This window comes from Eublepharis macularius, chromosome 1, assembly GCF_028583425.1.
Source record: "Eublepharis macularius isolate TG4126 chromosome 1, MPM_Emac_v1.0, whole genome shotgun sequence".
Lineage (NCBI taxonomy): Eukaryota > Metazoa > Chordata > Lepidosauria > Squamata > Eublepharidae > Eublepharis > Eublepharis macularius.
In genome coordinates, this window is record NC_072790.1 from 70,774,481 (window position 1) to 70,801,037 (window position 26,557).

At 45.0% G+C, this 26,557-nt stretch overlaps 1 protein-coding gene across 1 annotated transcript in view; it reads left to right on the plus strand.

The window, feature by feature from the left end:
• Positions 1–26,557, plus strand: part of ADGRB3 (adhesion G protein-coupled receptor B3) — a 654,643-nt gene that overhangs the window by 313,461 nt on the left and 314,625 nt on the right. Inside the window, exons 10-11 of the mRNA XM_054979153.1 lie at positions 1,003–1,071; positions 15,122–15,230. Coding sequence (XP_054835128.1) covers positions 1,003–1,071; positions 15,122–15,230 — 178 coding nt within the window. The remainder of the gene's footprint in view (positions 1–1,002; positions 1,072–15,121; positions 15,231–26,557) is intronic.

The following is a 26,557-nucleotide window of genomic DNA, read 5'->3' on the forward strand; positions in this document are numbered from 1 at the left end:
GAAGACAAGATGAGGGAGAAGGCAAACTATGTATGCTACCCAGTGGGTGATATAGAAATTTGATTTTTAAATGGCTGTTTAATTTGAGGTAGATATTAATTTTCCCAGTTTTGGAAAAGGTCTGAAACAAGCACATTTTCAATTACTAATCAGCATTTTACACAGAAGAACAGTGTCTGGGTCTCTACATGTAGGTGTATGGATAAACAGCAGTATGGCATGGTATACTGAGGAAACCAAAAAATTGTTAAACTTTGGGTACACGTCACATGGTCTGTAATAAGAAAACTGTCCAATTTAGGAAAGTGGCCTTAATAGAGGATTTCTGAGGTCAGAAACAAGCACACACCCCAGTAAAATGGGCATGCACAAGATTTCTGGTGCTGCTTATGAATAAGCAAAGACCTGCTTGTATGGGGCATGCTGATTTGGGTTGTTCTTAGGGTTGTTCTTGGGAGGCTGTCCCCTAACCTATCTGCCTTCCTTCTGTCTCACCTTGTCGCCCCAGGGAGCCAGAGGAGATAATCACTCTTACTTCCTTGTCCCCCGAGGGCTCTTTACAAACAGTGTGGCAAGCCATGTGTGCCAGTTCCCACAGTTCTCATGAAATTCCTCCTTCTCTTGAGAATTCAGCCATTATTTTGGATTGCCTATTGCAGACTTATTCTCATGAGTACCTCGTCAGTAGAATTTTGGAAGCCCTATATAGCACGTGTGGCTTGCAATTCTTCTTTTAAAGAGGGAATCAGGCCAGGCAAGATGAGGCAGAAGGATGGTGATGGCAGCAGTGACACTTCACTTGGATCACATGGCTGCTTCTTTCTCAAGTAGGCAGCCTGAGCCACTACTGGTTGTTCTGCTGTCACAAAGTACAAACACCATGCACCCACAGTCAGTAAATGAGAAACAATTATGTATTTCCTCATACGTATCCTAATCACTTAGACAGGCTGTTGTTTCTTATTGTAATGTTAAAGTAACTTGTCTTTTTTGAATTTGCAGAACTTCTTTCAAATTGTTAGTAACCTTCTGGATGAAGAGAACAAAGAAAAATGGGAGGATGCACAGCAAGTAAGTTTGTTTACAGAACCGTTCATTCACTGTTGATATTTTTTCCTCTATGGATAACAGCACGACTTGTTCTTATCTATTAAGTGACAGCATGAACCCTCCATGAGGTTTCCTATAGAATCATCAGTGTAAAAACTGGCATTCCGTTTTGGCTCAAATTGGCTGCTGCGTTGCTGAAATGAAGGATCCTACAAGGACAAAGCCTTTTCATCATGCAGCCCTTTGATAAAAATAGCCCTAGCCCTTCATAAAAAGGACTACTGGCATTCTTCGTCAGGATTTTAATTTTTCTTCATGAGATCACTGATGCATTTGGATGAGGTGGCTTTGTTCTTATGACACTGGCTGAAAAGCTACATGTGAGCAAAGGATTAGCTATTCCACTTCATGGAGCCACATCTCCAATTCATGTAGCAGGTTTTGAGGAGTGTCCTTTTGCCCTGTAACTTCGTAAATATACAACGTAGAGCTCCTTTTCATACTACATTTTGTATTTTGGTAAATGTTCAAAGGGGGAAAAATACAAATACTGTGCATGAGTTCTGATAGGTACATGCATATGAGTCTGACTAGTTGCCCTAAAATTATGTGCTGCATACAGTATGGAAATTTGAGCTTTATTATCTGGTAAAGCTCCGATTTCCATACTGAATATAACATATAATTCAACTCATTTTAATTTAGGGGTGGGTATTTTTTTATTTCATTAAAATATTTCTATCCCACCTTTTCTTGTGGCTCAAGGCAGCATAGGCATCATAGTTAAAACATTACAGTTGAGGAACAACATAATAAAATACCTTCCTTCCAAAGTTGCCTCAGGTTTATATGCTATTAAAAGCCTTAATAAAATTAACTTGCAGTGTCTCCTGGAGATTTCTAATGACATCATCCCCTTAACTCTTCAGGGAGTCCATTCCACAGAGTGGGACATATAGTGGAAAGGGAATGGTTGCTGGGTAATGCCAGGCCACCGTAATTGTGTTTTGGGGGTGGGGGTGGGAGGAGAGCCAGTAAGTGAAAGCCTGAAAAACGTAGTTGTGTAAGGATCTGCCAAGCAACTCTCAAAAGATTTCACTGCAGGCAGTAAAAGAACTTTATTGAAAAGCTGCTAGTATCATGAATTTACTCCATCTTTGCCAGGAATAATGTTTACATGCAAACATCAAACATATATAGGCTTCCCCAGCATGGGCAAATCTCCACCCAGTCTAACGGTCAGCTAAGCTCAGCAGGAAAGCCTCTAAGCAGGAAAACAGCAGAAATGATGTATGGGATTTTCAAGATCATGCAGGTGCCTCTTCCCAGACTGGTACAGTTCAGAGGAGTATACAGATAACAGCAGGAACAAACGCCTCCCTTGCATAGTTTCACATCATGGGTCTGAAAGACAAGGCGAGTGAATATTTGCAGTCCAGTCAAAGAATAGCCTCAACTTGTCTATAACCATAACACAAAGCATTAGACTACAACCATAACATCAGGGTGTTGCTGGGTGTGAAAGGTGATGCTGAGCTCCTGACAAGTTGGTACATAGGGACATAAGGGAGGAGATGGCCCTCTAGGTATATGGATCCTAGGCCTCGAAGGAATTTAAAAGTCAAAAAACAGCACCTTGAACTGGACTTGGAAGCAAACTGGCAACCAATGTAACTGTTTTAAAATGTTCCTGTTGGCTAGCCCCTGGCAGTAATTGGGCTGTCACATTCTGAGCCAGGTGCAGTTTCCAGGTTGTCTTCAAGGGCAGCTCAACATATAGCACACTACAGCAATCCAAAGTTACAGACACATAGATCAATGTGGCCAGATAAGCTGAGTCTAAGGCCCCTTTGCCACCCTGCCCCCACCCCACCCCCGGTCGGAATAAAGAGGCAGACACAAGGTTTGGGTACTAAAGGGCCACTTTTATTTAAAATACAACTTTAACTGTCAATACGGCAAGAGTCTAACTAGTGGTACAGATCAAGCCCTGCCCCTACCCCAGACCTCCACTTTGACCTGTCTGGGCAAGCCCCACTGCCCCGGGCATGAGCCATCCATACGCATGGCTGGGACCCGGCCAGCCAGGCAAATGGTTCCCCTCTTAAAGCTCCAACCACTAACACCATGAAGCCCGAGAGAAGGACTTGTACAAGGATCCCAGCCGGCAGTCTGCCCTCTCAGGTGGTCGCCATGAAGCATACCAGCCGATCCTGACAGATCCCAATTCCCCACCAATGGACATGTACCAAGGGTGATCACCGGCCTGCTCACTTTCCCCAACTCTATCCTGTCAGTGACTAACTTATTTACAGCTCCACCATAACCAATTACCATGACCCATGTGCACAGTGCAAGGTAGGCAAAAAACACCTCTCCCCGTCAGCCAATTGGGGAAAGGGAAAAAATTCCTACCTAGCCCTGACAACCAGCAACTGGCTAAACCTGCACTGCTACAGGCGTGCAAGTTGACAGGTCACATTCAACTTAAGGTGATCCCAGCAAGGGGCATCAAGGTGAGTAAGAAGCAGAGGTGGTTTGCCAGTGCCTTTTTCTGTAGTCTCCCTTGGTGACCTCCCATCCTAGGACTGATCCTGCTTAGCTTCCGAGATCTGACAAGATTAGGCTATGCCATACTGTCTTCCCTCTAGCACTAATCCATATACATTCAAAAAAAGAATTGCTCTGGAATTGGGCACAAAAAATGCTCCAGAAGCACTACGGATATTTCAAACAATACTCCACAGCTAATAAGAAGCACATTGAAAATCTGTGAATGGGGAAAACAGTTTTAAATGGCTTAATCCTGCATTTTTAATGGGACACAAGAGGCTTTGTCTGAAAAGATTAAAAATATCCATAAGCAAACAGCAGCCAAGGTGGTTGTGTCTGAAATGGCACAGCAGCCAAAATGGTGAAAATTGGCCACAGACAAAAGTGAGTTAACAAATCAGATGCAGCAGATAGAAGGCACTCTTGGCCACTGTGTCGACCAGCTTTTGAATTTGGATGGCTGGGTTCATGAGCACCACTAAAGTAGTGCTCTTGAGGGGCAAAATAGTTGTCCAGTCTCTCCAGTGATTAGAATGTTCACCTTTTTTGTGTTTATATAATGCCAGGCCTATGCTACTATCTTATCATTACTCAGTCTTCGTCTCACTAGGAATAGAATGGGATGACATTATGACTAGAGTTGGGCACGAACCACATTACGAACCTCAAAAACCCACAAAAATGGCGATCGCGCGATCGTGACCCGGCGGTTCGTGATTGTCCACGGCCAACGAACTAGTGGTTGGGAGAGGCCTGGTTTGTTGCATTTTTGCACGGTTCGGGAAGCTAGACACTCAGGCGCCAGCAATCTATTCCCCTGGCAACGGAGCCAAGGGAATGCCTGAGCTCTGTTTGCCCTCCTTCTGTCGCCCTGGAAACCCGAATGGAAGCCCAGCTTTCCTTGATCAGCAGGGCTTCCTTCCAACCACGGAGCTGCAAAGCAGTGACCAGTTGGGAGAAGACACCCAGGAGAGGGAGGGGGAAGGGGTGTTCTGTAGCCATGAGCATTCCAATCTCATCCCTGCAAACCCTGATAGGCAGCTCTGACGGCCAAACACAGACCTCCTGCGTTGCTGAATGGGACCCATGCTTATAAATAGCTGTGGTCTCCCAGGCTGGGTTTCACTTTCTGCAAGCAGTGGAGTGGGACAGAGCTCTTGCTTGCCACTTGCTAGCCTTTGGGGAGAGAGATTTAGACTAGAGTACAATTGAGCTTGGCTTTGGGGGATAGGGATCTATCTTCTCTGGTTCCAGGGCTGCTGCCTGGCTCTGGGGCCAAGCTCAGTGGGCACCTCGGCTGAGGGCTCACATTATTATTAATCAGTGCCTGATCTGTTCAGGTCTGTGGGAGTGGTGGGCTAGGGCTCTAGTCCCTCCTTCCCTCTGGTGCCAGGGCTGCTGCCAGGCCCTGGGGCCAAGCTCAGTGGGCACCTCGGCAGAGGGCTCACATTATTATTAATCAGTGCCTGATCTGGTCAGGTCTGTGGGAGCGGTGGGCTAGGGCTCTAGTCCCTCCCTCCCTCTGGTTCCAGGGCTGTTGCCAGGCCCTGGGGCCAAGCTCAGTGGGCACCTCGGCTGAGGGCTCACATTGATTATTGATCAGAGCCTGATCGGGTCAGGTGTGTGGGAATGCTTCGCTAGGGCTCTAGTCCCTCCTTCCCTCTGGTGCCAGGGCTGCTGCCAGGCCCTGGGGCTAAGCTCGGTGGGCACCTCGGCAGAGGGCTCACATTATTATTAATCAGTGCCTGATCTGTTCAGGTCTGTGGGAGTGGTGGGCTAGGGCTCTAGTCCCTCCCTCCCTCTGGTGCCAGGGCTGCTGCCAGGCCCTGGGGCCAGGCTCAGTGGGTACCTCGGCTGAGGGCTCACATTATTATTAATCAGTGCCTGATCTGGTCAGGTCTGTGGGAGCGGTGGGCTAGGGCTATAGTCCCTCCCTCCCTCTGGTGCCAGGGTTGCTGCCAGGCCCTGGGGCCAAGCTCAGTGGGTACCTCAGCTGAGGGCTCGCATTATTTTTAATCAGTGCCTGATCTGGTCTGTGGGAGCAGTGGGCTAGGGCTGTGGGAGCGGTGGGCTAGGGCTCTACTCCCTCCTTCCCTCTGGTGCCAGGGCTGCTGCCAGGCCCTGGGGCCAAGCTTTGTGGGTACCTCGGCTGAGGGCTCACATTATTATTAATCAGTGCCTGATCTGTTCAGGTCTGTGGGAATGGTGGGCTAGGGCTTTAGTCCCTCCTTCCCTCTGGTACCAGGGCTGCTGCCAGGCCCTGGGGCCAAGCTTTGTGGGCACCTCGGCTGAGGGCTTTCAGTGTCATTTCCTTCTCCTCAGTTGTTGTTTGCTAGCACTATGAGGCTCCGGGTGGCGGACAAGAGTAGTCATGGGGGACAGTGCAGAGATTGTCCCGGTTGCAGCATGGGAAGCAGTGCTTTGTAGGGCTCTGGAGCAGCAGAGACTCCCGCTCCCCCAAAATCACCAGTTGAGGCTGTGGAGGAGGCCGAAGAGCTCTTGCCAGTGGCAGAAAAGGAACTCTTAAAAATTTGGGGGGAGGAAGAGGCTGAGGGATCCTTGGAGGAATGGTTTGGGTTCGAGGAAACCTCCAGCCTGTCCCCATCCCAAACTACCGGTGGTGCTGTCCCTGCCTGCAGTCCACCCACCACTCCATCTTCCATTGCCAGCACCATGGCACAGCCAGAAGCAACCCTTCGTCCTCCCTCCTTTGGGCCACAGTTCAACCTCAATGTTTGGAGGCACTTTCGGGCCCTTCCTAATGACCCCCGCATGGTGCGGTGCTGTGTATGTGAGGGCCTGGTGTGCAGGGACAATGACCCACAGCACCTGTCATCTTCAGCCCTGACTCGGCACCTGAAGAGGCACCACCCGAGCCTTTGTTCTCCGTTCTTGGGCAGCAAAACATCTGTCGGGGGGAGACCGAGGGCTACCAGCTCACCTGATCTGGGATCGGTGGGAGGGTTTCCGGAATGCACCCCAAGCAAGAAGCTTTGCCCCGAGGGAGCAGCTGGTGGGAGAGGAAGGGTCAGGCAGGCCTCCCTGGGGGAAGTCGTTCCATTAGGATCGGGGGTGGTGCTGCTGAAAAGGGTGAGGTCAAGGGCTCAGGAGGCGGGCGTTCGTGTAGTGGCACAGACGATCGCCCTGCAAGGCTTCCCCCTATCGGTCGTGGGGGGCGTGGGCTTCCAACTGCTGCTCCAGCACTTTGCCCCATGGTTCTTCATGCCGTCGCAGCGCACCGTTGGGCATCAAGTCGTGCCCACCCTGTACGAGGCAGTGCGAGACATGGTGCGCAAAGACCTGTCTGCCGCCCAAGGCAGAACAGTGCACTTCACGGCCGACCTGTGGAGCAGCTGCCATCACCGGTACCTTGCCATCACCGCCCACTGGTGGCAACCAGAGGACCTCCGTCTCCCCAGGCCAAGATCTGGCAGCCGAAAAAAGGTGCCCCACTTGAGCCCGGGCTACAGGGCGGTTCTCCTTCAGGCCCGGGGGATGGACGAGGTCCACACAGGGAAGAACATCGCCACCACCATCAAGGCGGCTCTGAGGGAGTGGACGTCTGGGGTGGAAGGGTTTGTCCTTGGCTTCATGGTCACGGACGCGGGAGCCAACTTGTTGGCAGCCCTGAAAGAGGCATCCCTCCTGGGCCTGGTGTGCATGGCGCATCAGCTGCACCTCATGATGCGGGACGTGCTCAGGCTGGGGAGCAAGCCGAGGGACAGCTGGGATGAGGGAACATTGTGGACGCACAATCTGCTGGACAGCTGCCGTTGCATCGCTTCCCACTTCTCCCGCAGCATCAACTCATCCCGCGAGCTGCTCCAGAGGCAGGGGGAGGAAGGAGACCCCGAGCACCAACTATTCCAGGACCTGCCCACCCGCTGGAACTCCACCTACGACATGATATGTCATCTGGTGGAGCAAAGGTGCGTGGTGCAAGACATCCTGTACTCTTCGGATGTGCTGAGGAGGGGAGAGGAGTTGAGCCTCATCTCCGTGGACTGGAAAGTCCTTGCACAGATGTCCCGGATCCTGAAACCGTTCAAGGATGCCACGGAGCTCTTGTGCTCCTACCAGGCCAGCCTGGGTCAGGTCCTTCCTCTGATCCACGGCCTTGACCAGTTTCTGGCCCAGGAGCTCCAGCAAGGACGAGAGCTGCTCCCCAGGGTCTGGGACTTTGTCCGGAGGATCCAGGCCTGCGTTGCCGAATGCTTGCATCCTCTCTGCTGTGAGGCGCCCTACCAACTTGCCTCCCTCTGTGACCCCCGCATCAAGGGCAGCACCGCCACACAGGCAGGTCAGATGCAACACTGGAAAAAGGAGCTCCACAGAACGGTGCTCCATTTCCAGAGGCAGAGGGCAGGAGAGAAGGAACCGGGCAGCGGCAAGGGGCAGGCAGTGGAGGAGGAGGGTGAGGGGCAGGAGGTGGGAAGAGAGCCACGCCAAGGAACAGCCACCCCAACGGACACATTCGACCTCTGAGCCTCGTCAGTGGGCAGTATGGTTGGCCACTGCATGGCAGGCAAGTCCCACTCAGTGGAGGACTCGACGGGGGCCATGGTGTGCGAGTACCTTTTGGAGCCCACCGAGCCCCCCATGCCAACCCGTTGCAGTATTGGGTGTGGAAATCGGACTGATGGCGGGACTGTCCATCGTCGCCACCAAGATCCTTTCCTGCCTTCCCATCAGTGTGCAGAGCGAGTGGGTGTTCTCCCACCTGGGAGACCTCCTCCGTCCCCCCCCGCACACATCTGCACCCGGACCTGGTGGACATGTTGATGTTCATCAAGGTGAACCTCAACCTACTGGGGCACCCTCCCGTGGACCTGGGCCTACCCGGGGTCTGAGCCACCGTGGGGTGGTAGCCAGCCCAGCTCAATCCTCCCTGAGTTCTTGGGGCTGCTTCCATGGATGGTGACCATTTGCCCTCCTATCCCTGTCAAGTTCCCATTCCCTCTTCACACCTCTCCCTCTCTGGATCTGCTCAGATGCCTCCCAACCTCTCCTTTCTTTCCATCCCGTCCTTTCCGCGAGACCAGGAAGTTGCCGTGCTGCCAGCTGATGCTGCTTATGGCCAAGAGGAACAGCTCGGCCGCTGTTGCCGATGTGAGAGTGACACTGTGCGGAACCCCCCCCCCTTTCCATGAGTACCTGGTGTCCCCTCTGAGCGGGGGGAGTGTGTCTCTCCCACCCTTTCCATGAGGGCAACAAGGTGGGTGTTGTCTGCTGTCGCCGCTTTGGACCACCAGGGGCAGCTCAGCAGCTCGCGCTGAGCTTGACAGGTTTGAGCTGCATGGTATCCCCCTTTTGCTTGGGCACCTGCTGTCCCCTCTGGACAGGGGGGAATGGGTAATGTCGCCATGACCAGTCACATCCTCTCCGCAAAGGCAAGAAGGTGGTTGATGCTGGCTGCTGCCGAAGAGTTCCTCGGTGGGATGCTTGGAGGAGGCCTTGCAGCTGTGGGTGGACCTTCACACTCCCCCTCCTTTTTTAAAAAAAAAAAAAATTATTGGGTGAGTTAATACATAAGTCATTTCATACATAATCTATTATCCCCCATATCCTAGTTTCCTCCACCCACTCCTCCCCCTTTTTCTTTGTAGACTTCCAACAGTTTTCCAACCCCTTATCTAATTATATCTACTATATATTGTTATATTATTTAAAATAAAATGTTATTTATTAATACCATTCTCTTAAACTCACAAATATATATTCCCTCCGTAAAGATCATTTTACCCCCCCTTTAAAAAATCTCCAATATACATAATTTCCCTTTGACATCCCACTTCTTTTCCAAATACAATTTAAATTTCCCCCAGTTAATAAAGAATTCTTCAGACTCTTGTTCTCTCATTTTCTTTGTCAGCGTGTCCATCTCAGCCATATACAACAATTTTTGGATCCACTTTTCTATTGTCGGTATTTCTTGAGTCTTCCATAATTGTGCATATACCATCCTTGCCGTCGTCGTCATGTAAAACATTAGCGTTCTATCTTGGATCACAAACTCTTCTAAACTTATACTTAGCAACAACAGGTCTGGGTTTTTGTACCATTTTGCAAATGGTAAAGTGGGTTTTTATAGCCCACTTTACCATTTGCACTTTAACTGTTTCATCCTCAGTAAACCACTTTAACAAAATTTTATACATTTTAGATATCATTTTTTCCACACTCCCCCTCCTAATGACAAGTCCTCTCCCTCCCATCCTTCCCAGCAAGGCAGGAAGGTGGGTGATTCTGATGGCAGCCTCCTTTGGGTGCTTGCACAGCAGCTCAGGAACTGTTTCACATATAGTTAAGCTGCATGGTCCCCCTATCCTTCACCAACGCTGAGCCCTCTGAGCAGGGGGGAAGGGGTCCCCTTACTCATGTCCATCCCACAAAGGCAGGAAGGTGGCCGATGTCTGCTACTACTGCTGCTGTCTTGTTTCTGTCTCCCCTTCTCAGGAACCACTCTGACCCATCCAAGCAATGTCTCCTGTCCTGCCCATCACCTACATTCCGCAAAGGCAGGACAGCGGATCAGGTCTGCCCCTGCTTCAACATGAGGGACTATCCTGTTACTGCTCCCTCCTTGGTTACACAGCTCGGTTGCGCTCGCTCAGCCGATTGTATTGTATAGGGATACAGTTGGTTGACAATGTGGTGGCTCCCCTGTCAACAGAACTGACAGGACCTCTTTCAGCTGGGTGGGAATGTGTCCTGCAACTCTGGACCTTTCTGGCAAGGCAGGAAGGTGGGAGCTGTTGGCAGCTGTTGGGTATCTCCTAAGCTGGAGCCTCAGGCGAGGACACCCAGTAGCTGGGGGATCGGGCTGCCCCCAGGCGAATGTCGCGTACTCTCCCCCCTGCCGGGAATACCAGTGCACTCCACTTTGGCTGGGCAGTTGCAGGGGGACCTCCCCACTTTCCCCCCGCATGACACGTCCTCTCCCTCCCATCCTTTCTGACGAGGCAGGAAGGTGGGTGCTGTCGGCTGCTGTCGGGTATCTCCTAAGCTGGAGCCTCAGGCGAGGACACCCAGTAGCTGGGGGATCAGGCTGCCCCCGTGCAAATGTCATGTCCTCCCCCCCTGCCGCCAGGAATACCAGCGTGTTCTACTTTGGCCTGGCGGGCGGGCACATGGGGGGTGCTGCTGGCAAGCGTCCAGACCCCCCCGCCCCCTAAAGGGGAGGTGGCTCGTCGCTGCCTCCCTGTGCCCACCAGGCTCGGTGGCCGCCAGCCTCAACCACGTTCCTGCCCTCACTAGGAATACCAAGGTGCTCCACTTTGGCCTGGCGGGCAGGCACATGGGGGGTGCCGTCAGCGAACAGCCAGACCCCCCACCTCCTCCCTGTGCCCACCAGGCCCGGCGGCCGCCGGCATCACCCACCGTTCCTGTATCACTGGGAACACCGGCATGCTCCACTTTGGCCTCCGCGAACCACAAACCAGTTCGGCAACGGGAAATGTTCATTGCAGTTCGCTAATTCGGGATCGTCGTCTGCACTGAACCACGATCTGCTGGTTCGTTGATTTTTTTTAGTTCGTGCCCATGTCTAATTATGACCATATGAAAACTGCACTGAGGGCAAAACAACCTGTCTTTAGGAAATATTTATCTTTTTCTCAAAATAGATGAAAAGTTACTCTCTTTTCTTAGCATTTCCTGAAAATTCACCAAGCTCGCTGCTTTTCCCCTCAGCCTTAGTACAAATCTATTGATATATGCTTTAAAGTACTAACAAATGGTAATCATAACATAGCCTTTGAAATAAATTTAAATAAAAGAAGACTTTGCTCTGAATTCAGTCTTTTATTCCTGCAATTTTATTGGTACTGCTTTTTATTCTTGCTTTGTTGTGAACTGTCACAAGTAGACGGATACGGCAGACACTTTAAATAAAGATTCAGGCCTCTGGTAGCTCAGCAGGAGAGCACTTTTCAGATGCAATGGAAAGTTTTCATGCGTACATTTTTTTTCTTAGATAAAGACAAGAAACCCAAATGCATATTAGGCTTTAGATCACAGTTGTACCCTATGCATCCATCATCAATAGTATTTTGTGTTGGAAAATGAAAATGTTTAGGTTTCACAATTGCTGTCTAACAGAAAGCCAGGGAATTTGTTTTCTGTGGAGCAGACCATGGTGCACTATGTTTTTCAGATTTCAAGTTAAACATAATTATGATCTGTGGAGATGAAGGAAATCATGTCACACACACTGAAAGAAAATAGGATGAGACTCTCCTAGGTTTGCACATATTTAATTTAGAGTGCTTGAAAGAAAACAGAATGAGATTGCTTAGCTGGAAATGACTCATTTTCACCCAGTTGCCATTGTTTAGATTAAGTGAAATATTCATTGTCTAATATAAACCACACATGCATATTTTATGACATGAGAAATGATAAACTGAATGTGGAGACTTTCAAAAGTCCTTGTGTAATGATTGTATCTTGGAAAATTGTGTGCAATATGTGTGTGCACACACATACACTCGCATACACACTGTCACTTCCTACACTCAGGACTGAGTGGGGGTGGGAGGTGATTGGGATGGGTGCTGACATTCAGGAGGGAATGATTTGTACCATTCTAGATTTTCTCAGGAGGGTTTACTTGTTTGAAATACTTCCCCCCACTCAAGTGGCAATCCCTGCACAAACCATGTTAGCATGCTAAGAAGTAGTCTGGCTAGAAGGCTTGTCCCTGCTATTGTGGCTTTGTATATTGTGCAAGAAGGTGGGGGAGGGAGAAACTCTCCCACTTTCCTATTGATTGGCTGGCTAGCCTATCCCTTACCTGTATGGACACAAACAGCAGAAATATCAGTTCCATCCCACAGCTTGTACCGTAAGCAGAGGAGGATATGAAAAGAAAGATGAAGGAGGTGGATGCAGACAAATGTTCCAGGACAAGGCACCATATAAATGGTTTTCCACTTTGCTTTTTTTCAGAAATGAATAAGATATAAAGTATTTTCCCCATTCATTTGGAAACAAATGCAGCATCTGTAGAATGAGCTCTTATTCTTAAGCAAAGCTGAACGCACTCTGCTTTCACGCAGACTCTCAGTTCTGTCTGCTGCTAAGTCAGTGCGCAGGCTGTACGGAGAAAGTTTAGATGAGGCTGAGCACAGCTATGTGAATGAAGTAAGAACAGAGGTTGTGGCATGATGGATAAAATGGAGAAGAAGAGCATGATGTAAGCTACTTTGGTCTCCACTGGGGAGAGAGATGGAGTATAAATGAAGTAAATAAATAAAATAAACCAAATAACAAGCCTGACCAAAATGCTTTCGTAGGAGTCAGATCTTATTACAAGACCCTCTCTGGCCATTAAATGTTTGAGGCTTCTTGCAGGTGTGAATGGTTAATCTGAGCTTCCTTCCTTTTGGCCAGTGTTTCATTATGAACCACAGGCTCAATAGAAACAGCTGGGATATTCTCAGCAAAGAAAAGAATGAACAGCAATTGAATCAGAACTTTGTGATGTATTTAGACGCAAATGGGAAGATCTTTCCAGTTGTTTCTCAGTAAATGCAAAGTAAACCAAAGACCATTGAACTCTACTAAATATATTTCTTGCAAAATGATACTCTTTTATCATTTGCACATCAGTTTAAGCAAAGTACATGATTTTTAATCATTTACAAAACAATTTAGGTAAAATATATTTGATGAGTAGTGATGTGATTAAAGGCAGAGGTGCAGCATACACATATCTTGAATAAATAAATAAATATTCAAAGCCACAGCAGAATTATCTTATGTATTTATTAATCTAATATGTATAAATAAATCCAGAAGCACAGAAGAAAACACACCTTTTATCCATCCCTTTCCTTAACTAATTCAGTGATGGTGATAGAGAGTGCCATCAAGTCATAGGTGACTTCTGGTGGGGTTTTCATGGCAAGAGTCTAACAGAGATGACTTACCATTGCCTGCCTCAGCAACCCTCATCTTCTTTGGAGGTCTCCCATCCAATTACTAACCAAGGCTGGCCCTGCTTAGCTTCTGAAATCTGACGAGATTGGGCTTGCCTTGGCTCTTCCAGCCAGGACAACTAATTCAGTAGGACTAAATTAAACAGGTGAGAAGGCAGGGGTTCCTCCTGCTCCTTTGCCATGGTAGTGGGTCCCTGCTGCACTTTGACACCGAAGTTGCCACTAGGGGCTGACGGCTGACATACGGCTGCCAGACCCTGTTAGCAACCTTTGTAAAGTTAATGTGTCATTCTGCCCTTAGTGAAAATACATGACTTTCTCCCCTCCCCTCCTGCTGCTGCCCAAACATCTTCCCAAAAGTCACACTCTGTAGGCAGGAATCCTTCTGCCTACCAAAATGTTCAGCTGACTCCAAGCCATTAGGTATCATATCGTCCAGTCACACTCAAAAACGCACACAGAAGGTAACAAATAGCATTCTGATACTAGATGCAGAGGAGTTAGCCATGTTAGTCTGTGGTAGCAAAATCAAAAAGAGTCCAGTAGCACCTTTAAGACTAACCAATTTTATTGTAGCATAAGCTTTCGAGAATCAAGTTATCTTCGTCAGATGCATGGTACAGAAACTGGTCAAATATAGAAGGGGGGGGGGGGAGGAGGGGAGGAGAGAGAAGATGCAATTTCACTGTTTCATTTTTGATTTAGGCTGCATCCATACAGCTGTATGGCTTTCATTGCTGCTGTGAAAAGGGCATCTTTCTGCTCTGCTCCAGTTCTCTTCTAGTTTCCTCACCTCTTTCTTTCCATGCAAGCTGGACAAAAATTGCCTGCTCCTTTTTTTCTTACATCTCCACACAAAAAGGGATATAACTATATTTTTTAAAAATGAAAGTCGAGAATTCAGAGGAATTAGTAGATTGTGGCAATAGATCATTGCATTTTATTGTGTCTAGCACAATTGCTATTTTTTATGCAAGACCTTTTAGTAGTGCTCTGGTGGTACAGTGAGGATGAGTAGTGATGTAAGGGACAAGTAAAAGGAAAATGGGACCAATATGCATGGGACCTTTGAAAAGGTACATCTTCTCATCCAGATGGTGGGCAAATGTGCTTGGACTGTGTTTTTTAAAAAAAGACTGTAACAAAGCTGTTTGGGGCAATATCTGAGCAAAGCAGGGATAACCGGGAAAGTAGACAGTTAGAGAATGATGTCACATAGATGCTTTAAAAAGGCACTCCAGTTTGGAAGGTGGAGCAAAACCTCAGTGTGGAAGCAGCTTCAGATGTAAATGTGTTCAGAAGTGACATTTTTAGTTTAACATTCTTTGAAGGTTCTGCTCTACAATTCGTTATTGATAGAGAGATCAAAGGACTGCCGCATGTGTGCTTCAATGTATGTAGCAAATTCTAAACTCTAAAAGAATGGTTGCATTTTTAAGAAATGCTAAAAACCTATTGTAGAATAATTGCTGTTGCAGGTTCTGTTAATTCTGGTATGCTGGCAGTGTTTGTTACATTGTTTCCATTGTGTTTTTGAAGATCTTGTAGTTATTATGTGTCTTCCCTTCATTTCTTAGATATATCCAGGTTCAATAGAACTAATGCAGGTGATTGAAGATTTTATACACATTGTTGGAATGGGAATGATGGACTTTCAGAATTCATACTTAATGACTGGAAATGTAGGTAAGAAATAGGAATTTATCTTGTCATATATGTGCTATGTTGAAAAATTGCAAGTATGCTTTGCATAGATGTTGCTTGTTTCTTAGAACTATTAGTTTCTTCCAAGCCTATTATTAATCATCATTTAACCTATCATATCCCTGATGGCTTTCTTTTACCCCCCCCCCAAAAAAAATTGGCATAAAAGAATATAAAATGGATATTCTAACCTTGATTTATACTTTGTATTGATTAGGAAGCAGGCTAAAAATTATACAACATAGTAAATTTTATAAGTAATAGTACAAAATAAGCATGTCTTGAACTGAAATTACTTGTGCAATGATTCTAATTGTGTCTACCTCATGACTGTTGTGTACATTATGATACTTCAAAGAAATAAACAATCTATTTTTACCTTAATTAAAATGCTAAACATAGTAAAGCAACTCCACTTGCATGAGTAATCAAACTACCATTATAAATTGTGCCTGCCTTTACGCATCACCAATAAACTTCAGTTTGTATGTGATGAGACCAAGCCAAAATCCTTGGATGTGTGGGCTTTCTTCTCTCTGCACATTTAGTGTCCAAATTGCAAACCAGGAGGTTGTCAATAAACTGCTATTTGCTTAGATGACCAAATTTTAACAAACAAATGCTTTAACAAATTGTTATTTGTTTCTTGCTTACAAAAGATTCAAAATGACTCCTGAGATGTCAGTGATGTCTGAATGCAGTCAATGCATTTAAAGAAAAGCAATAACCTATTGTGGTTTCATATATACACCTATTTGTAGTTAAACAGGAAAGCAGAAAAGGCACTTGCAGTATTAAGGAGCAGCTATACGTTTAAGGTTTTCATTTTTTAATATGACATACTTGGGCATTCAAATCTATGCAGACATTTTAATTCAAAAGTACTGTTTTCTCTGTGAGACCTATGTTTTCAATCTTGTAAACAGGGATATTAATTAAAAAACAAGTGTCACTTATGAAAGTGCCCTGTGTTTCAGATGTGATGTGACTTCTGTCTGTTGATCTCAGATCCCATTTTTCATACTAATATCCATACATTTTTGTTGTCTCATCCCAGTTGTATGTAAGCCATAAGCTCCTGCAGGAATAATCCACACATCCATATATGTTTATTATTATTATTATTAGAGTTCAAAATATGACTTCCAGTAGATTTTTACATGCAGAGAATTATATTTGTGCTCGCTTTGGCAGCACGTATACTAAAACTGATCATTATATTTTTTCTTAGTTTTTACCACAGGGCTGCAATCTTAGACTGAAAGGCAAATAACTTTCAATAGGGAGGAGACAGATTATAGAACATTCAATAGCTTGTTCTTAAATGTATTCAAGATTGAACCAAAAATAGGACTGTCATTTGGGATTATATGCTGTGATTACAATTTATACCTTTTAATCATCAATGGTATTGTGGAACAACATTCACATATGGTCTGAAACAGAGGATAGGGCAACCCCTCCCTGGTCCTCCATCTTTAATTGATTGTAAATTGCCTTGGGTGGAAGGATATGGAAAAGTTTTACAAACAGGTAAGTAAATGGTACTTATAGCTTAGCACTACACTACTGTTTAAAATATGCTTTCTGCATACTGCCGTGCTGCATAAAAATTAACATAAATGACAGAGGAATTAGTTCAAGTGGAAAGCCCTCTCAGTTGTATATGACAGCATTTGGTGTGGTGGTGATGCCTACATCTGGCAATCTGACAAACCTTGGCCTTTCCTGAAATTAACATACTGCCCTATCTGTAGGCTATGCAACAGCTTCCATTGGTCAGTGCAGTTTCAACAGCTTCCAAGTAGGAACTGCAAGCCAGTACATGCTCCACCATTTCTGGCTTAGAGCTGTTATGCATGCTAGTAGTTGGACACATTACTGGTCATAAGGATCAGGCACATGTGATGCTGTGTTGTATATCCAATCAGCTGAACAGGAAACCCTGCACTTGCTGACCTGCTGAATATCAACCATCTGCCATTGTGATGATTCTAGAACAGGATTCCATGACTTTAGAAACCTCTGCTGTCACAGAATCACTGGGTGTGCTTGGAGAACCATGCACATATAAAGAGCAGCTGGATCAGGATCTGAATAGCCCTGAACTGAAATCTGAGTGTAGCAGGAATCAATAAGTATTAGTAGAGAATTTGAGTGGCTAACAAAAGAATGGAAATGGCTGTTAAAGATATTGTATCTATAGCAATGACTCCAATAATGGGAAACACTTCACTGGTGGTAAAAGTGCTGAGGGCTGCTTTTAAACCTACCAGTCAGAGATCGTTAGGAAAAGAGACATTGACACTGAGGAACACCATTCATAATTTTCATATAGATACGAAAAATTAATTTTTGAGGTATATATTGTTCAGAGGTATATATTGTTCAGAGAGTTTAGCAATAGCAAGAGATGAGAAGTTGCTACTCTGGACACAGAAGAGAGGGAAAGAGGAGATGCTGTTTGTTTAACCAGCTGTAGCTAAACTGCTGAATCCTCTAACAGGTATGTTCACAATAGGGATTTGTGCTTCGGGATTCAGGTTCAGTTAAAAAACCCAAATTGGGCCTGATTCAGGTTGATTCAGTATTCCTGAGTCGGGGCCAGCGTGCTGGCCCTGATTTGAAAATACTGAAGCAGAGCAACCCGAAGCGATTCGGGTCACTTTGGGTCAACTGGGAGCACTTTGCTGCCTTTGGGTCAACTGGGAGCACTTTGCTTCGGTATTCCCGAATTGGGGCCAGCATGCTGGCTCTGATTTGAAAATACTGAAGCAGAGCAACCCGAAGCGATTCGGGTCACTTTGGGTCAACTGGGAGCACTTTGCTGCCTGTTTGCACTTGCAAACAGCCAGCAAAAATTTGCAAAAACTTCCCAACTCTTTCATAGTTGGGAAGGGGAGAAGGAGTGAGTGACTCACTACAACCTCCTCCTTCCCCCTCCCATCTGTTAAAATTGGCAGGAAGCTTGAAAGCAGCACTTTTCTTGCTCTTTTGCAAAACAGCAAAAAAAAAGTGCTGCTTGAAGAGATTCCTGCCAATTTCACAGGATGGGAGGGAGGAGGAGGGCTGAGTAGTACAAGGGAGAGGAAGTGTTGGAAATTGCAATGTCTGGTGTACAACAGCAGCAACAAAGAAGGAGAAGGAAAGAAGAGCCTTCTACACAGGGGACAGCAAGGATCACTTAGTTAAGACAGTGAGGGCAGCATCTCTCTTTTTTCATGAGGGGTCATTTCCTTGTCTTGTCTCCTATTGGGCTAAACAGGGAAATATCCTGCTTCTCTCCCCCACCCCTCTCTCTAAGATATAATCAGATAGTCAGGACCTCTATCTCTATCTCTCCTCTTTACTCTCAAGTATGTATTGCCTAAATAAACTTTTATCCTCTTTAATCAGCACAGTGTGACTTCTCTGTGCTTTATTTGCACTCTGCTAACAGGAGGGAGGGAGCTCAGAGAAAGCGGGGCGGGGGAGTTAGGAGTGTTTGATCCCATTGTTGCATCCTCCTTCCAGCCAATGGATTCTCTGGAAGGAGATGCAGCAGGGGATTTAAATTAGAGGCTTACCTTTGGGCCAGCTTCCATTCTGCTCCTGGCCTAGAGAGAGAGATTGAGAGTGCCTGTGGATTCTTTCTGCCTTTGTGGTGTGGCCTGGCCTTCTGGATCTTTCTGGACTGCGAGGATTCCTTGTGCTGTGACTGACTCACTGCTGGACTTCAGGAGACTGGTAGGAGATTCAGTGACTTGAAATGTGCATTTGCAATGGGGAGTTTTCTCCACAGTAGAAATATAGTGTGGGATGGAAACCATATTTGGGGGGGGCATAAAATGCCCCTCCCCAAAGAGAAATCTCTCTGAAACTCGGGAGTAGGGTGGGAGGAGAGGTAGGAGCAAGTCCCCTGAAAATTGGGTGCATTTTGCCTGCAAAATGCCACCCCAAGCCACCAAGAAAGCCTCCTTGTTTTCCCCTATAGGAAATAATAGAGAGTGGTGGAGGATGGGGTACCTTCTTCGGGAGGCCATAACATGGCCCCCCAAAGTCCAATTGTTCTGAAACCTGGGGATCGTTAGAGGAGAGAGGAGAAGTTACCCACCAAGTTTGGTGTGATTCGGAAAGAAAATGCCTCCCCCCAGGCTCCCAGAAAGCTGGGAGCATGTTCCCCATTGAAAATAATGGCGATCCGAATCACAATTTCTGAAGCGGCCTGCCACTTCAGGAATTGCTTGATTCTGAATCTTTTTCCTGATTTGGGTAAACCGAACCAGGAAAACCAAATCACCCTGGCTCTGAACACCGTTAGTTCACAACTGCTTGCAGGAAAAGACTGTGAATTTGTAGAACATTTGAAAACTTAGCAGTGATGTTATTTCTATTCCTGTAATTCACAATTATGCATTTTCAGAGTTTAAGGAAAAATTAAAAGCAGAGATGATAGCAAGTAAAGTTGTTTCAACCAGAAATAATTTCAGCCTTATCCTATAAATGTTTGCTCAGGGGAAGCTAAAAGTGCGAAATTTGGGCTATACTATGACCACAGTCTTCAGGATTCCACAGGACAGTTGATAGACACAGCTACTTTCTAGAAGTGTCATTTGACTGTAAGGGACTTTATTTTAAATTAAGTGTTAGAATTGCAGTGTTAGTAAGGAAATTACTCTTTCTTTGTTGCAAAGATTTTTTTTCAGTTATTGTTTGCTCTTCTTGAGCCCTGATTTTTTTTTTAAATTGAAGAATGAAGATCAAAAAGAAAGTGAACACCTCTATATTCAATGAATTAATCATACGTATTAGATTCAAGTTAAATTCATATAACTTGGAGCGGAACTACAAGTGACAAAAGGCACAGATTGGACACTTGTCAGCTTCCCTCAAGTTTTGATGGGAAATGTAGGCATCCTAGTCTTGCAGCTTGGCTCTCTGACTGCTCTCCAATGGACTTTTCAACTGTCACTTGTCCAACATTCCGCCAAGCTGCCTACATTTCCCATCAAAACTTGAGGGAAGCTGACAAGTGTCCAACCTGTGCCTTTTGTCACTTGTATTTCCGCTCTCAGAGTCCTCAAAAATAAGTTATTCTATGTCATTGTTATATTTCCAGATACTAAGGGTAGACATTTTCTATCTGGTGGGATCAAGAAAACTGATTCTCATTTTTTTTAATGTCCCAATTGAAAATTTTATTTTATATAAAAATGCTCCTTATTATTCTGCTGAAGAAATTAATGGTTTGTAGCTCAAAAACATGTATAGTTCCTAGATTTCAGGAGTTAGTTTATCAGAACCTAAACTTTTAGAATTGTTATTTTTATACTTTTAATACAATAATTTTAAATTGCTTCCTGTAACATAAACATCCTTTTCATTGTTATTGTCCCTACTAAGTGATCATTGAAAAGAAATAAAAACACCCAAGTGTAAAAATGGAATAATCTAGACTGCACTATGTATTTTTTTCTAAAATTACTTCTGATATATATGACATAAGTAGGATTGCATCCTAAGATCTACATACTTGGTTCCACTTATGGAAGGGAGAGTGCCTGCCTTCCCCTGTCCACTGCAGTCTCTTGTGCCATCCAAAAAGCAGTTCCTTAGAGTTAGTAGACCTTGAAGAACAACATAGAATGCAGCACAGGGCTGCAGCTTAGTCTGATAAACCATTAATATTACAACTACTGACATACACACACCCTGCACCTCTTGTACTTTCAGAAGGGCCCATTTCACTTCAATCCTTTTTGTGGGGGAAGACTGCTAAAAGCAAGAGGTAGAATTTAAAGGGCAGCAGCTGGTTAGAGATTAACCAGATCGGATGAAATATAGCTGTGTAAAAATGTGTTCCTGATTTGCTTATGGGAGGCACCTATTTCTTTGTTAGAATATTTTTACATGGTGGCTGATGTCCAGTATTAAAAGAAGTTCTCTCTGCTTTGTAATTTGAAGGAAGTGGAAAAAGGTATAAGCTTGTTGTCATAGAACACACACCGACAAAGGCATGTTTGTTCTCTTGATGATTATTAACATCTTCTGAGAATGCTTCTAATTTCATGTTGTATGGGGCCTACCAGGGTTTCTGATTCTCCATTAGAGATCTGATTAGCTGTGCAGATTAAAACAATTTTGTTTCAGTGGCAGCTGTCACCATAGTGCTGATTTCATTCAATCTTACTTCTCTCTCTCCCAGTGTATTTTTTAAATTCTCTCTCTTCTCCTCTGCACTTAGACTTCCTCTGTACGTGTGGTTCCGCCTCCTGTGGCAGCCATTTTATGGTTGGCTCTTCCTCCTGCAGCCATTTGTATGTTCACTCACCACCATGTGTCAGAATTCCAAAGGTGCTCACAAGTTCAAAAAGGGTGGAGACTTCAGTTCTAAGCCATTGTACATCAGCATCGGGTGTTACTGCCAATTCATTGCTTTGGAATCAGATCAAATAGATGGATAGCTTTAAACTGGCTCTTATTATTGTTTCATTTTGTTGGAGTTGAAAATATTTTATGAATAGCTGCCACTGGAGTGCTGTTATTTTTTGCTGCTAATAAAGTACCACTTAAAAGCTTGGGGGAATTAGGGACAGAAAGCCAATTTAGAACTCAGAAAATATTATTTTCAAAATTGTTATATTATGAAAGCTTGTAAAATGCAGACAGGGTGGGCAGTGGGGAACTTAATGCTCAAAAGTCCTCTTCTATCTTGCAATGTCCTATTCATTAAGTAGTATTACTATAATCAAAGTGTGCTGGGGAAAGGGCAGGATATAATTGTGCTTTTTGATTGTCTTGCTGCAAAGGGAATGGTTTACTCTTGGATGTCTGTCTAGTTCATGAGTTGTAATTGATAACCATACAAAAATTCCAGAACGGCCTCTTCATATTTGTATTCTGTCTAGATAATTGCATCGACCGGTTCCAGCTAGAGCCTGTGAACAGAGTAGGCATGCCTGGAAAACAATGCAATTGCCTTATAACTATTTCTGAACAAAGCCTTTAATTGTAGAAAAGGCATGTTTAGACTATTATTAGTTGTGTTTGTGTCTCAATGAAAATTATAATCCTGCGTGAAATAAGCAGTCTAACCCTATCTTTTCTCTTAATACTCCATATAAAACCTGTCTTCATGATTCTCAAATCACACACTGCAGAATAATATCATGCAAGCTAAAGGTCATGTAAACTGAATAAATGGTAGGAGGGTTATGAATTACAAATATGAATTACGAAGAGGAAAAATGTTTTCTGACTGAGCTGTAAATAGCCATTATCTCAGATACAACAACAACTTACAGTTACCTCATCTCTCAAGTAGACATGGGCACGAACAGAAAAAAAAAATCCGAACATCCTGTTTGTCGTTCGGTGCCATCCACGAACAATGAACATGGACAAACATGAACTGTTCCCGGACATGTTCGTTGTTCATTGTTCGTGGGGACCAGAACCCACCCCACCCCCAAACCCCTCCCACTTAGCCCCCCTCCCCTCAAACCCACTTACCTGGCCCTTTAAAGATCCTTTTAAACTATCAGCTGGCAGGTGGGGGCGGGGATTTCCGCATGCCAGCTGATAGTTTAAAGGGCCCTTTCCTGCCACGTGCAAGGGGCAGGGCCCTTTAAACACCCAACAAACTGACCTTCCCAATGTCCAATACCCACCAAATTTGCAGGGGACATAGTCCTCACTGTCCTCTGAAGACTCCCCAAGTTTCAGAGAGATTACACCCCGGAAAAGGCATGATCCACTGGTCTCCCCGTTGGCTGTCATTTTCTCTTCACAGTGGCAAAAGTGGGACTCTCTGCTGGAAGTACTTTGAAGGGTTAAAACCAGAAGGAGTTCAGACAGAGTTTAGTCCCTCCCTGTCTCCGGTTGCCAAGGGGATTGATTGCAACAAAACACAAGAGGCTTTCCCCGGTAATAACCATCCCAATGCAATTCTTTTTACTGACTTGATACGGACCATTTTGAAGTGCGCTGAATAAGAGTGCATGAGAGATTGTTTGTGGTGATTCTTTGAAAAGTGTTCCTTTGGTGGAGAAACATCTGCCCCCTGAGGAAGTAGATAGAACACAAAACAAGCCGACTTGTAGGGTGGGGGACCCTTTACATCTTCGTAGTTCCACCAATCTGCAAAGAAAGAGAAAATACAATTCAAAAGGATTATTTGAGGGTCACTATTCAACACACTTACCTGTGACTGTTGGTTCCTCTGGTCAGTGGAGGACAGCCTGTGACAAATTGTTTCCATTCCTGGATGTAGAGGGTCAATTCCGGAAGTGGTTATTTGTCAATATCTTCAGTGTCTAAGTGAAATTAATACACCCTGGAAACCCAAATGGAAGCCCAGCTTTCCTTGATCAGCAGGGCTTCCTTCCAACCACGGAGCAGCAAAGCAGTCACCAGTTGGGAGAAGACAGCCAGGGGAGGGAGGGGGAAGGGGATGTTCTGTAGCCATGGGCACTCCAATCTCATCCCTGCAAACCCTGATAGGCAGCTCTGACGGCCAAACACAGTCGGCCAAACACAAACACAGATGACGCCGGCATCACCCACCGTTCCTGTATCGCTGGGAACAGCGGGGCACCCCTCCGCTTTTGCCTCCACGATCCACGGATCGGGAACGGGAACGGGAGATGATCGGTGTGGATCGTTTATTTGGGATCGTTGCTGGCCCCAATCCACGATCAGCTGGATCGTTAATTTTTTTGGGATCATGCCCATCTCTAGTAATGAGCACTAATCTTAATGGTATTTTTTCATCTTTAATTATGTGAAAACATTTATTAAAAGAATTGCATTTGTATATATTATTTTTTCAGGTGACTGTCAATTTTTTCCCCCGTGTATAGTTTGTGTATTGGAAGGGGATTGATTGCAGCAGGTGCCAGATTGTCTGGCTGCCGAAGGCAACGAACGAGGCCTTTAATGACCACCTGTTTGTTTAGGATGGGGCCTCACAAACAGCTTGTTCGAGAACAGCAGATTAGGCTGTTCGTGGGTTTTTTCTGTTCGTAATGCTGTTTGTGCCCATGTCTACTCAAGTTGCTTAGAGGTACAATGGAAGATCTTTCAAAGCAAATCATTTCAAAATAAAAACATCAAGCATTCACTTAACTTCCTTTCAGTGCCATCCTACACAGGTCTACTCAGAATCGTACTGAGGTCAATTTAATGGGGCCTACTCCCAGGAAACTGTTCTTAGGAGTGTAGTGTTTGCCTCTGAACGTACTTAAGGAAGCAACTTTTCTCCTCTGTACCTCTACACCTTTTTACAATCTGACACAAGGAAACTCATTTAGGGTCCCCTTATGTCACATGGTCACCGTTGCTTAATTGGCAGTTTTATTAATGGCTGTAAAGTTCTGATTTTAACTCCTTGGTAAGTTTGTCCAGTCCAGGTCCTTCACACCTTTAAGGGGATGTTAAAGATCTATCTGGGGAGTCTGGTCACACATGTGCTAAACTTGTATGTGATTGGAGAAGACTCAGTTTGAGTTTAACATGTGGCCGCACTTATTTTCAAAATGGCTCAGAGGAAGGGGAAAGGGCTCCCATGGAGGAACAGCTTCCTCTGCCCTTGGGTTTTGCCCAGCTCACTTTCACAGATAGAACCAGGGGAGGCAGGCTGTTTCTCTCTTCCTTGTGTTTGTCCAAGAGATGTAAGGAATAGGGGAAAGAAAAAGTGTCTTCATCCCACAGCTCTTTTCTATCTGAGAAAGCGAGCTGGGTGAAAAGCAAAGACAGATGTATCTGCTTATCCATGGGAGCCCTTTTTCCTTTCCCTTAACCATTTTGAAGGTGAGTGCGGTCACATGTTAAACTCAAATATAGTTGGGGTTTCCCCCAATCACACACACATGTGCAGCACAGTCTTTTCCTGCAGGCAGTTGTGAACTAACGGTGTGCAGAGCCAGGGTGATTTGGTTTTCCTGGTTCAGTTTACCCAAATCAGGAAAAAGATTCAGAATCAAGCAATTCCTGAAGTGACCAGGCCCTGGGTCTCCTGTGCTTAAAATGCTCTGAAGTTAGTTATTTTAGATGCAGTGTTAGTTAAGCTTGTTTCCTCTTGTATTTGATTTTATTGTTTACACACTGTCCATTTGAGAACAGACATGTTGAAAAATTAGGTGTAAATTTTCTAAATAAATAAGCCAATGCTCGTTTATTTGCAAATTTGGCCTTAATTTTTGCTGTACAGTATTCCATAATATAGTCTCTTCACTTAAATCTGGAAAGTCACAATTTAGGAGAACATTTAAGGCCCCACAAATGGATTAATCCAACATGGCAAATTGCTATAGATGAAGCATTTGCTGTGCAATAGCCTCTATAAAGCAGACACCACTGATTGTGCCAAATGAGCCTAAGGCTGCATTAAGATACATTACATACATTAAATAAAAATGTGGACAAACCCAGCTTGTTTCTGAACTTACGCATTTCTCTCTCTCTCTTCTTGCATGAAGAGTTGTGGTTGATCATTGATGTACAAATGTAGGCATGCAGATTAATTGGAGGAGAGGATAACTCTTTTAAATGTGTACCCTCACATTTGTACATCCTGGGTAACCTAGGTTAGTTAGTGATTGTTAGCTTGAGAAGGGAGTAGAAGAAGAGATCATGTGTACATCCAGCAACAAGCTTGACTCATGCAATCTTTCATTTGAGAATTATTAAGTTTCCTGAATGCAGCCTAAGTCTTTAAAACCTTGCCCTGACAAGGTTGTATGTGTATTTTGTGTGTGTTGAAAAATGCTAGAGCTTTGCTTCAGGAAGTTGAATGGCATACATGCAACAAAAAAGTGCAAGCAAACCTTAAATTATCTTTGTTTCCTATTTAATAAATACTTCAATTGATTTTTTTTTTTAAACTGGCTCATTAACAAGGAATCCAGATGAAGATGAAATGACCAGGTGTCGTGTGTGGGTGTCGTGTGTGGGTGTCGTGTGTGTGTGTGTGTGTGTGTGTGTGTGTGTGTGTGTGTGTGTGTGTGTGTGTGAGAGAGAGAGAGAGAGAGAGAGAGAACTGTTATTTTCCAAAAAAATTAAAGGTCATCTTTGACCACATCCTTTCCATAAAAGCTCAAATATTGACTATGACTTAAAGATGTTCTTATCAGCTGTACAATTTGTGTACATTAGGAATACAGACCTGTACCCTGGTGACTGTAATGTGGCTTAGTTGACTTATTGATTCTCATTTTTATGGGTTTCAGGTAATGCTTCTCTTTTCCTGGCAACTTCTTTATAACACAGGAGTATGGCTGCTTGTTAGCTTGCCTAACATTCTTTACCTTCTTTCTGTAGAACAGTGAACT